This window comes from Saccopteryx leptura, chromosome 3 (genome assembly GCF_036850995.1).
Source record: "Saccopteryx leptura isolate mSacLep1 chromosome 3, mSacLep1_pri_phased_curated, whole genome shotgun sequence".
NCBI classification, from domain to species: Eukaryota; Metazoa; Chordata; class Mammalia; order Chiroptera; family Emballonuridae; genus Saccopteryx; species Saccopteryx leptura.
In genome coordinates this window covers 356,050,474-356,062,507 of record NC_089505.1, presented here as the reverse complement: position 1 = coordinate 356,062,507, position 12,034 = coordinate 356,050,474, and the positions used below count along the sequence as shown (strand labels likewise).

Here is a 12,034-nt window from a genome sequence, read left to right as displayed (position 1 = left end):
ATGAAGGATAATTTTAACTTTAATTTTTGAAATTCTTAAAAACAATACACATCTTTAGGAGCTCAAAAATTTTAATTGTACAATCATTTGATTTAAACCCATGTTATCTTGAAATAGCAACCATATGCTAGAAAACAATGAACTACAACTACATCACAATTACTTGTTAATTATGCACCAGGGGTTAATTATACATATCGCTCTTGAGATTATCAATACTATTGTTGTACTGAACAGAGGAAAAAAAACCTGAGCAATGTCATTATACTTTTCTATACTTTGTTATACAAGAGAATTAATTAGTATAAGAGTATAATGTTCAAATAAATTTTCTTTAAAAAAGCAAAAGCATTCAGAAACTCAATTATATGGGCGTCATTGGTTACTGAGGATAATTTCATGAAACTTTAAGTTTTATAAAATTATGAACTTACTGAAGATCTAGAATAATCAAAATGAAACAGAAGTCAAATAAAAATTTGATTCACTGGGGAACAATTTTTTTCATTTTCTGTTGCATGAGGTTTTAGAACGGTTTCTATATATTTCTGCATCACTGATTCCAAATCTGAAATTCATTTTTTGGTGCATGCTCTAGTTTTTATGCAATTTTCTTTTTGTTACAGTTAATGGCATGCATTGGTTTTTAAATTGGAGTTAAAGGGCAACAACTCTTGGATTGAACATAACCACAAGGCAATTAATGTTTTACAAACATCACTTTTACATAATTGTAGTTGTTTTTAAATGTAAAAAATTATTATCTGATAAAAACACCCTCTTATTTTAAGATTGACTCATGGCTTCTTCGAGTAGGCGTAAATGTAAGAATAGTCCTGACGCCTTCTGTTACACATGTGGCTGTTACAGACTTCAACGTCAAAGGCGCAATATTTCATCATTTGTGACACGTGCATATATTGTCTATTTTTAAGTTCCCCTTGGTGATCAACAAGAATTGGGCTCCTCATATTGTATGTCATAACTCTGAGGAAATGCTTCGTGACTGGACAAAAGGAAAACGCAAAGGAATGCCTTTTGGTATCCCCATGGTTTGGCGTAAACCTAATGACCACAACAGTGACTGTTATTTGTTTCTGATCCATACAAAGGGCATCAGCAAGAAAAAATGGCATATGATCGCATATCCTAATATTCCTTCAGCAATACGACCTATCCCACACTCTGAGACACTCCCGGTTCCAGTTTTCAATGGTTTTATTTCTTCTAAGGACAAAGAAAGTGAACATGGTGATCAAGTGTATTTTGATAAGATCCATGAGGAAATGGTTGTAGAATCTGGAGGGTCTTCTTCTGATGCCGAGCAGTCATTAACCCCTCAGCAGTTTAGCCAACCCAAATTGAATGACTTAGTAAGAGATTTGGGCCTATATAAGAAAGCAGTGAGTTATTAGCCTCCAGGCTTCAAGAAAAGAATGTACTTCACCGATCAGCTAAAGTATCCCATTTCAGGAAGCGTAAACAAAGTTTTGTGGACTTTTTTTCCAAAGACAAACACTTTGTTTACTGTCATGATATCAGTAGTCTTCTCAGCCAGCTAGGTGTTACCACTTACAGTCCAACAGAATGGCGGCTATTTTTTGACAGTTTTAAACGGAGTCTGAAATGTGTTCTCCTACACAACGGTAATGTTTATGCAGCGGTTCCAATTGGTTATTCAACTCATCTATGAGAAGATTATAATGACATGAAAATTGTCCTTGACTTTCTGAAGTATGAGGAGCATAACGATCATTTGTGTGGATCTTAAAATGGTAAATTTCCTGCTAGGACAACAGAGGTTTTATGAAGTATTCTTGCTCTCTGTGTTTGTGGGACAGCCGAGCTCGGGAGAAACACTGGACACAGAAGGAGCGGCTGAATCGTGAAGCTCTGGAAGTAGGGATGCAGAATATTGTGAATGAACCTGTAGTTAATCGAGACAGGATCATTTTTCCTCTACTTCACATCAAACTTGGCTTCTTTAAGCAGTTTGTTCAGGCTTTGAATAGAGAAAGTGAATGCTTTCAACATATTATTTCTGCTTTTCCTGCCTTGTCTTTCGAGAAGATAAAAGCAGGTGTATTCAATGGACCTCAAATTCGAACCCTCATCGTGACAAAGAATTTTCCAGGAAGATGAATAAAGAGGAGAAAGCAGCTTGGCAGTCTTTAGTGGCAGTTATAAAGAACTTCCTTGGCAACAAAAAAGCAGAAAACTATGAACTTCTGGTTCAAAGGATGCTGTTGGCTTTCCACGACATTGGATGTAACATGAGCATTAAAATTCACTTCCTGAACAGTCACCTTGATAAGTTTCCCAAAAATTGGAGCTGTTAGTGATGAGCAGACTACTGCTGGAGCATCAAACGAGATTGTCCTCAACAAATACACAAATGCAAGAGCTACAAACACAAATTTTGGCCTGAATTGAATTTAAATAAGTTTTGCACAAATTTTATGATTAAAATAAGTGTTTTAATATGTTCTATTTCAAAATTGTAGACAAATTCTGATGCAATCATATCTTTTAGTGTATTAGTGTATTTACTGCATTATATAAATTATTATATTTTCACAAAGATGATGCCCAAGAAGACATTCTACTTCATTACGTTAAACTAAATGTTAAAAATTTTACAATAAGATGAAAACCTAAAATCTTGAATTGCAAAAAACTGTAGCTTACACAGAAAAACTAATGTCAGATTTGAGATCAGCACACTGGAATTAGGTAAGAATAAGCGTTTTTGTGGATGCAACAAAAATTTTGTTCCCCAGTGTAATGAAAGTATTATAATTTGCCAGAACAGCAACTGTGTATTTCAGTACATATTTTGAACTTCATTTTAAAAACTGACATATATTTTAATCTATATATTCAGTTATTTATATGTAGGATCTTTTATACTAAAATATGTTGTTGTTGTTTTTTTTTTGTTTTGTTTTTTTTTAGGAGAGAAGAGGGGAGATAGAGAGACTGACTTCCACAAGCGCCCTGACCAGAATCCACCTGGAAACCCCCATCTGGGGCCAATGCTCCAATTAACTGAGCTATCCTCAGTGCCTAAGGCTGATGCTTGGACCAACTGAGCTATCCTCAGTGCCTGGGGCACGCTTAAACCAATCAAGCCACTGGCTGCGGGAGGGAAAGAGGGAAAAAAGTGGGAGTGGAAGGGGGAGAGAAACAGATGGTTGCTTCTCATGTGTGCCCTGACCAAGGATCAAACATGAGATGTTCATATGCCAGGCCAATGCTCTATCCACTGAGCAAATCAGCCAGGGCCTAAAATATAATCTTGAATATAATGATTGGACTGTGAGCTATAAAATCCGTGGTAATCACATAGGCTTTACTCATCACTGAATACTCAGTTCCTAGTATAGTGCCTTACATACAAAAGACACAACAGGCCCTGGCCAGTTGGCTCAGTGGTAGAACGTCGGCCTGGCGTGCGGAAGTCCCAGGTTCGATTCCTGGCCAGGGCACACAGGAGAGGCGCCCATCTGCTTCACCCCTCCCCCTCTCCTTCCTCTCTGTCTCTCTCTTCCTTTCCCGCAGCTGAGGCTCCAATGGAGCAAAGGATGGCCCGGGCGCTAGGGATGGCTCCTTGGCCTCTGCCCCAGGCGCTAGAGTGGCTCTGGTCGTGACAGAGCGACGCCCCAGATGGGCAGAGCGTCGCCCCCTGGTGGGCGTGCCAGGTGGATCCCGGTCAGGCGCATGTGGGAGTCTGTCTGACTGCCTCCCCATTTCCAGCTTCAGAAAAATACAAAAAAAAACCACAAAAAAACAACAAACAAAAAAACCAAAGACACAACAAGTATGTTTAAAAAATGATCATCAGTAATGAAAACATTCAAAGAAACCTACTTGAAAGTATTTGTGGATGCAAATTATACCAAATTTTAGATGCCAGCTACTTGATTAACTAAAAAAAAATGAATTTCAGATAAAAAATAAAACAGTATAAGACTAGTATAATGCAGTACTCATAAAATATGCTTTGCATTATAAGATCTGTAAAAATGTTGAGAAAGGGGCTTCTTTTACTGCATAACTTTATATTTGATAATGTGTATAGTAACTTCACAGCATTAAAACATGATATCCATATTATCTAGGAGAAAGAACTTTTCCCAAGAATTGTTCATGAGACTAGTGTTCTACAAAACATACTCTGTAAAACACTGGCATATGATGCAAAGATTCTTCTTCAGTAATAACTAAATAAGAAAAAGATTGGGTACTTCATTTTCTACTGCCTCACTAAATAAAAACAATTAAAGAGAATTATAATGTCTCCATAACATATTTTAAAGTATTGACCTATATTTTCTATCAATGTCACTAAGAACTTATTTTTCATTTTGAATTTCAAAGTTAAAAGCAACCAAGGATAAAGACTGAATTGATCACTCACTCACAGAAAGTGTAAGATAAGATAGAAATTATTGAAAGCAATCAATTTTACTAAGAATTTATTTTTCATTTTGAATTTCAAAGTTAAAAGCAACCAAGGATAAAGACTGAATTGATCACTCACTCATAGAAAGTGTAAGATAAGATACAAATTATTGAAAGTAGTCATAAAATATTACCAGGAGCAGGAAGTCTATCTGACAACTGATGCAAATTTTCTGCAGATTCTTCATAGAGACTAAAATTAAAGGGTAAGTTAGAAAAAACAAAACCGCATACACATTACATCTCATTGTGAAGGTAATATTAATAGATCTATGTACCAGACACTGTTAAGTATGTTAGATGCACCACCTCATTTGATCCTCAGGACAATACCATGACTATTACAGTCCTCAATTTAAATAATTTTCCTAAAGTTACATAATTAGTAGGTGTGGAAGCCAAGATGAAATCCCTGAGTTCAATTTCTCAGCTATACCCCAAAACAAACAGTAACAACAGACAAAAGCTCCCTAAATTATACTTGTATATTAAATATAAATCATAACTAATAGATCAGGTATTTTTCTGAATCTCAAAAGTGAGGCATTACTAAGTGTTTACTTGAAGATACTGCTTTTCTCTGAGCGGCATATAACAGCCCTGACTGGGAAATATAACGCTCTCAAAATCTATTCGTTTTATCCATATAATATTTTCCCCCACAAAATAGTTTATAACAAAGCATAAACGTACTTAAATGCCACCACTGTCTGAAACACTTACCTTATGATAAAGTATAGTTTTCAAGCTCCCTCTTGTGGAAATAATGATTAAGTCACTTACTAGAAATATTAAGACTTGCCATGTTGTAGTTGCCGTGGAGACCTAAGGAATAACAAGTGCTCCAAGGCCGGAGGTACCTACCATATAACCTCTGAAAGGATCTCAACACTTTACAAATAAGAAAGCGGCAGACTACAGAAGTTAAGTGACTGGCAAGACACGCTCTGTCCATGGTTCTACAACGTCTCCCTTTGTTAATCATGCAAATATGATTGATAGCAGAAAAGTAATTTTTTTTTTTTACACAGATAGAGAGAGAGTCAGAGAGAGGGATAGATAGGGACAGAAAGATAGGAACGAAGAGAGATGAGAAGCATCAATCATTAATTTTTTGTTGTGGCGCTTTAGTTATTCATTGATTGCTTTCTCATATGTGCCTTGACTACGGGCCTTCAGCAGACCGAGTAACCCCTTGCTCAAGCCAGTGACCTTGGGTCTAAGCTGGTGAGCTTTGCTCAAACCAGATGAGCCCGCGCTCAAGCTGGTGACCTCGGGGTCTTGAACCTAGATCCTCTGCATCCCAGTCCGATGCTCTATCCACTGCACCACCGCCTGGTCAGGCAGAAAGTAATATTTTTAAACACCTATAACAATTTATAGAAATATTATAATATGCAAATACTAAAACAAATAAAAGTGTCTTTTTGGTAATGCAATACAGAAGATTAAAATGAAAGGCATTCACTATGAGTCTGAAGGAATATTTCATGAAAAAAAAATTATCACCATTTGAATCAACTTACATATTGTACCAACAATTCAAAATGCCTAAAATGAACTGTTATTTATTTAATCCTAAAAAACTCTTTATGAATTTTTAAAGGTACTTGAGGTACTGAAGATACACATGAACTGAATAAATACTCTTTCAGCCTCAGATAACAAAATAAAAATGATAGTTTGGTTTGAATGTCAGTTATTAAAGTTTCTATTCATTATAAAATACAATATCTGGCAGAATCTATTTTCAAGAAAGTGACATATTAAACAAAATATCACTTTTTATGATTCCTGATATTATTTAAGCTAAAGCTAAATATTATCTGATTCTAATTTTTGCATTTTAAAGAATCTTATTCAAATAAAAGGCCCAAATTGACTGTCTTCCAAAATGAAACGTTGAAAGTTTCAAGTTAACTAAAACCCCCTACTATAGCTGCTAAGATATCTACTTTTCATTCTATAGCTAAAATAGTATCTAATGTTACATATTTTAAAGACATCATAAAAAGCATAGAAGCATACTCAGCCAGCGATAATGACTCTTTGCTGTCACTATCTTCTTCCTCATAACACTCAACAGCGCTCAAACATTCTTCAATATTTGTTTGAAGAACATCTTCAATTTCATCTTTTTCCACACCAAAATGTATCTCTTCCCAGTCAGAACTACAAAACTAATATAGCAAAAGATGGCATGAACGATGGGTTCAAGAAATTATTTATAAAGACATTCACTAATGAATATTTTTTAAAATTTATATTACCTGATAAAATCCACATATGGCCTGCACTGCAAAGAACCACTTTTTGGAACCAGGTAGACCGCCCACCGAACAGGCTTGAAAAAAATTACACTTATTAGAATAAAGGCACAGACGTTAGAGCACATATACTTAGGGAATTATTAATTTTGATATATTATATAGTTCTCTAAGTTTTATATATATATAATGTGGGTAACTAACACACACACACACACACACACGATCTTTTTAGAATCCCTACTAAAATTCCAAACAGAGCAATCTCCCTAAAGAGCAAAATTATTCACTCGCCATGGATACTTTGATCTAGTTCATCACAGTTCAAAATCCATGTTATTATTTTAATCATCATTCCAAACATTAAAATCTACCATAAAGAGTTTGGAAAAAACCCACTGTATTCGTATAGATTGACACAAAACCATGCAAGTCATTCTAGTGAAAACAATTCTCTCTTCAAAGCCCATGAGGGTGTGGCTAGGAAAAGGAGGCGCTAAGGAGGAACTGGAACCTAAGACAAGGAAAAGACTTCTCTCGGAGCCTGGACAATTACATGAGGCTATGACATGAAGGGTCCCCCGAGGGTCCGTGGCAGAAAATCATGAATCTAGAGCTCTGCTAGGAAAGACACTAAGTGTCTATTACCGCTTCATGCCAACAACCTCAGCAGAAGTCTTTTACCTAGTGCTTCCTTAGAAAAACAGAAACCATTAGATAATAACTCCCATAAATCCTGTCAACAAACATACGACCTTACTTGCATTCCCATTAAGCCTTGCCTCTTCTGTTCTGTTAACATTCCTAAGAGGCACTGCCCTTTGAATCCAAGGTTATCCTTCAAACTTAGGCTTGAAGCCCAGGCCACTGTCTATATTTCTTGCATCTTCAATCTCTCCCCCTCTGTCAGCTCCTTTCTGTTAGCATTTAAGTTTGCATAAGTGTTCCTCAAATTGCTTTTTAAAGGATCTCCTTCAAATTACCTCCTCTTCCCAGTTACTACCGTATCTCTTTCTTTACTCTTCTTCAAGTGTAAACTTTGTGAAAGCACTATCTTAACTGTCTCAATTTACACATCAACTTTCCTACTCCCCTCCAAATCCATCTCAATCTGCCTTTTGGTTTCCAACATGCCACTGAAATTATACTCATCAAAGTCACCGATAACTAACATGTGACTAAATCTAGCAGACACTTTGTCATTCTGCTACCTGACCTGTCAACATAAGAGGAAGAAAGGAACCAATGATAACACGTTTGACTACTGTCTCCTTCGGCTTCTATGGAACTATCTTCCACCTGCTCCTTTTCATGCCTTTGAAAACGGATGTTCAGTTCCTTTAAACATTGGCATTCACTTTGAGAGTTTCTGCTTTTCTCACTACCCATAAGCAATCCTATCCTTCCTCATGGCTTGAACTGACATTTACATGTTGATGATTCTACAAGCCTTACTCTGCCTTTCCACTTCCAGATACACATAACCAACTTTTACAAACTATTTTCACTTTGATATCTCTAAGATGTCAACTGGTCAGATGTTCTAAATTGAACATGTAATCTAATTCTCTTATCTCACTGACATCATCACACTATTATTAACCAAGCCAGAAATCTAACATCATTCTTGATTACTTTCTCATTCTTCTCTTCTCCTAAATCATACCAATCCAGTACTAAGTCAGGTGAATTCTACCTCCATAATTGTCTTCAGATCTATCCATGTTCCTGCACCCTGGCTGCCCCCCTTGTTAATTAGCAATTCCCTCATATTATACTTTCCTCTAATCTGTCTACTATACTGTAGTCAGAATACATCTACAGCACAGATTTGGTCATGTCTCTTCATTAAACCCTTAATGGCTACTGATTATCACTAGCAAAATGTCCAGACACCCTCACATGATTTACAAAGTCCTCTAAATAGCTACAGCTATCTCTCCAGCCTTATCTCAATTATAATGATGTTTGCACTTGCAGGTCCTCAGACTTACCATTTTACCGAAAGCAATATCCCAGTGTGATAGGAAATTCAATGCAGGCAATTCTCTATTTGCAGGGTTCTGATATGTACATATTTCCGTTACCATGGTTAAAATAACTCCAATTCCCTCAACACAGGGTTCAAATTCTAGTTATCATGGTTTATGAATTAAGTGTAATTGCATAAAGTAACACTTCATTGTTAGCTTCTCCTATTACAAATCACTGCATAAATAAAAGATGTGTATCGTGATCAGTGACTAATTTCAAAGTTTGTTGTCAGTTGGTCACTGTACATTATTCAGTTTGCACATAAATGGCAATAAATGTAATTGTGTTGCCTCCTGTCTTCCTGTGATAAATCCATGTGATATCTTACAAATACGGATAGAGGGAATTGGCAAAGGAAAAAAAAGTCAAAAGCACAGCAAAAAACCAAAAAGTAATAATGCTGAAAGTAATATTCAAATCTAACAGAAATGCAGTCCAAAAATAGCTGCTGTGATTTAAAAAAGAAAAGAAAGAACATTGTGACAAAATGCATAAGATGTCACAGAGAAAATGACACTGGCAAAAACTGTATTAAAGGAACTCAGGTAAGGCAATGGTTGAAAGAAAATTAATAATGTATTTGTACTCAAGACAAAATAATAATCCTCCTTATAATGACACACTACCCTATTTTTATATGGAGCTACAGATGGGCAAGAAAATCTCATAAAGGGAACGAAGCTCAACTTCAGAACCTAAAAAAATTGCATAACAATTTTATGACATTCAAGCATCAGGAAGAGGGGGATATCTTTTTCGGTTTTGTATTTTCTTAGTTACCTTCCAATCTCAGTGACTTCTACACAGTCAACAAGTATGTGTTGTACACTTCAGTGAGCAAATTAATTATTTCTGGTACAAAATTGTTATGCCACAGAAAAGAGAGACTTATGCTGTACTTACCAGGGAAAGTACTATCTTCTGGATTAATTGAAGCACTAATGTTTCTTTTCAGAAGATGATAAACATTTGCTGCTGTTAAGTCTAAAAAAGAAACGACAGACAATGGACTCAAGAGTTACACAATCTAGACCTATTTATTCTAATTTCACCATCAGAGACACCCAAGAACAATATGTCAAACATAAAAGAACTAGGCTTTGTTCAAGTTTTGTTATAATACATCTAAAGCAGAGACAATAGAAAATGCTTCGGGTCTGTACACGCTAGCCAGGCAACACATACCAAAACTCCCCCCAAAGAATAATTATGCCGAAAAGGGAACCCTGTATACAACCTCATAACTTCCTCTTCAAAATGCCTACTCTATCTAAATAAACAAAAAAATGCAATAGAGTCTAGACTGTAACAGCAAAAAGCAGTGTCCTCTCAAATGGTTAGAAATGTTAGGCCCTGGCCGGTTGGCTCAGTGGTAGAGCATCGGCCTGGTGTGCAGGAGTCCCGGGTTCAATTCCCGGCCAGGGCACACAGGAGAAGCACCCATCTGCTTCTCCACCCTTCCCCCTCTCCTTCCTCTCTGTCTCTTTCTTCCCCTCCCGCAGCCAAGGCTCCACTGGAGCAGAGTTTGCCCGGGCGGGCGCTGAGGATGGCTCTGTGGCCTCTGCCTCAGGCGCTAGAATGGCTCTGATTGCAGCAGAGCCATGCCCCAGATGGGCAGAGCATCGCCCCCTGGTGGGCGTGCCGGGTGGATCCCAGTCGGGCGCATGCGGGAGTCTGTCTGACTGCCTCCCGGTTTCCAACTTCAGAAAAATACAAAAAAAAAAAAATGTTTTAAATGATCATTTTTTAAACTTATGTATGTAGTGTCTCCTCCCATTAGGATGTAAACTCTAGAAAAGTATGACCCTTTTCCATTTTGTTCCTTTCTCTATCACCTGCATTTGCAACACAGTGGGCAGAAATACCTATGGAATGTACATATTTCCAAAAAACAGAAATTGCATTACTAAGGCACAGGAAATTTATTCAATTACATTTCTACTGTTGCCAAGACCTTCCCGGCGCTGAAATCTTCCATCCACCAATTTGTCCTTGTTTTCCCACGAAGATAATGAAACATGTCAGCCCTTATTAGTTCGATCCCAGACGGAGTCACAGCTTCCAGAGACAACTCCATACAGTTACCTCCGCAGCAGAAGGATACTGCTCACAAAAATTAGGGGATATTTCAAAATGAATTTGAAATGATAAAATATCCCTTAACTTTTGTGACAAGTATAGATCACAAATTCAAATGCCTTCTCCTGCCCGCCAGCCGTTCCCGCTCTTTCTCAGCCCAGCACCTACCTGGCTGCTTCCCGGCACCCTGAGCGGATGGCGACCCTGGCCGCTGCTGCGCCTCCCCGCCCGCCGCCGCTGGGACCTTTCCTTCCCCCCAGATCACAAGGAGCAGGTACCGATCCATCTCTCCGAGCTGAGCCCCAAGTCCAGGGCTGGGATTCCACATCAAAACAGCCGCGCGCTGTGACGCACTTCCGGTTCCCTTTGCTTAGGCCGGCTGGAAATTGTGAGCTCTCGGTCGGTATTCGCAGCTTTTGTAGCAAAGGGTCAATTTCTGCAGTTATTCTCGCAACAATATTATTATTTCCTCCTTCATGACGAAAGAGCGGCCGTGGGAGGATTGGAGGGGACCCAGGAAGAGCGGAGAAGCAGACAAGCGCTGGCTGGCCTAGGAACTTTCACGTCTGAGTGTGCGCGTTTCCCGCCGGACCAGTGATGCTGCGGACCGGCCTTGGCCTCTGGAGGAAGGACGGCAGTGCTGCTAGTGTGGAAATATGTCGAGTTTCTCTAAGGCGCCCCAGGTGAGCTCTCTTGCTGAATGGGATGCATTACACTGGCAGGAGGAAGTCAGTGGCTCCAGCAGGCTTAATGAAGCTAAGTGGGCAGGCAAGCCGAGTCCTTGGGCCTGCTGGTACCTCGGGGAAGCACACAGGAGAGTCATGATCCTGGCTACCACTGGCTCCTGTTCTCTTTGTACTCGAGCTCTCTCCTTTTCAGTCATCCCTTTTCATGTCTTTTGTTCCCAGCAAGAGATTTAGGAGAGAAGGTCAGAAAGCTAATAAGATGGATCACATAGGGCATTGTAGATCATTGCAAGAATTTGATTTTTGCTTAGTAAAATGAGGACCTAGTGGAGGTTTTTGAGCCAAGGAGTAACATCTCAGGTGTTGGGAGCGCTCTGGCTGCTGAGTTTAAAATAAAGATGGGGATTGGTGGAGGATAGAAGCAAAGAATCCCTTTGGAGGTTATTGCAAATAATCCAGGCTTGCTACGACGGTGGCACAAACCAGGGTAGTGACAGTGTAGTG

General features: G+C 38.4%; 2 protein-coding genes across 4 annotated transcripts in view; one reads left to right on the top strand and one right to left on the bottom strand.

The window, feature by feature from the left end:
* Window positions 1-11,164, bottom strand: part of MTBP (MDM2 binding protein) — a 71,065-nt gene extending 59,901 nt beyond the window's left edge. Inside the window, exons 1-5 of the mRNA XM_066379421.1 lie at window positions 11,013-11,164; window positions 9,669-9,749; window positions 6,735-6,808; window positions 6,493-6,644; window positions 4,599-4,657 (exon numbers count right to left, since the gene is read on the bottom strand). Coding sequence (XP_066235518.1) covers window positions 4,599-4,657; window positions 6,493-6,644; window positions 6,735-6,808; window positions 9,669-9,749; window positions 11,013-11,130 — 484 coding nt within the window. The 5' untranslated portion in view covers window positions 11,131-11,164. The remainder of the gene's footprint in view (window positions 1-4,598; window positions 4,658-6,492; window positions 6,645-6,734; window positions 6,809-9,668; window positions 9,750-11,012) is intronic.
* Window positions 11,165-11,214: 50 nt separating this feature from the next.
* MRPL13 (mitochondrial ribosomal protein L13) overlaps window positions 11,215-12,034 on the top strand; it is a 40,792-nt gene continuing 39,972 nt past the window's right edge. For all 3 annotated transcript variants that reach the window (XM_066379420.1, XM_066379418.1, XM_066379417.1), the window contains exon 1: window positions 11,215-11,527. In XM_066379420.1, coding sequence (XP_066235517.1) covers window positions 11,501-11,527 — 27 coding nt within the window. In that variant the 5' untranslated portion in view covers window positions 11,215-11,500. The remainder of the gene's footprint in view (window positions 11,528-12,034) is intronic.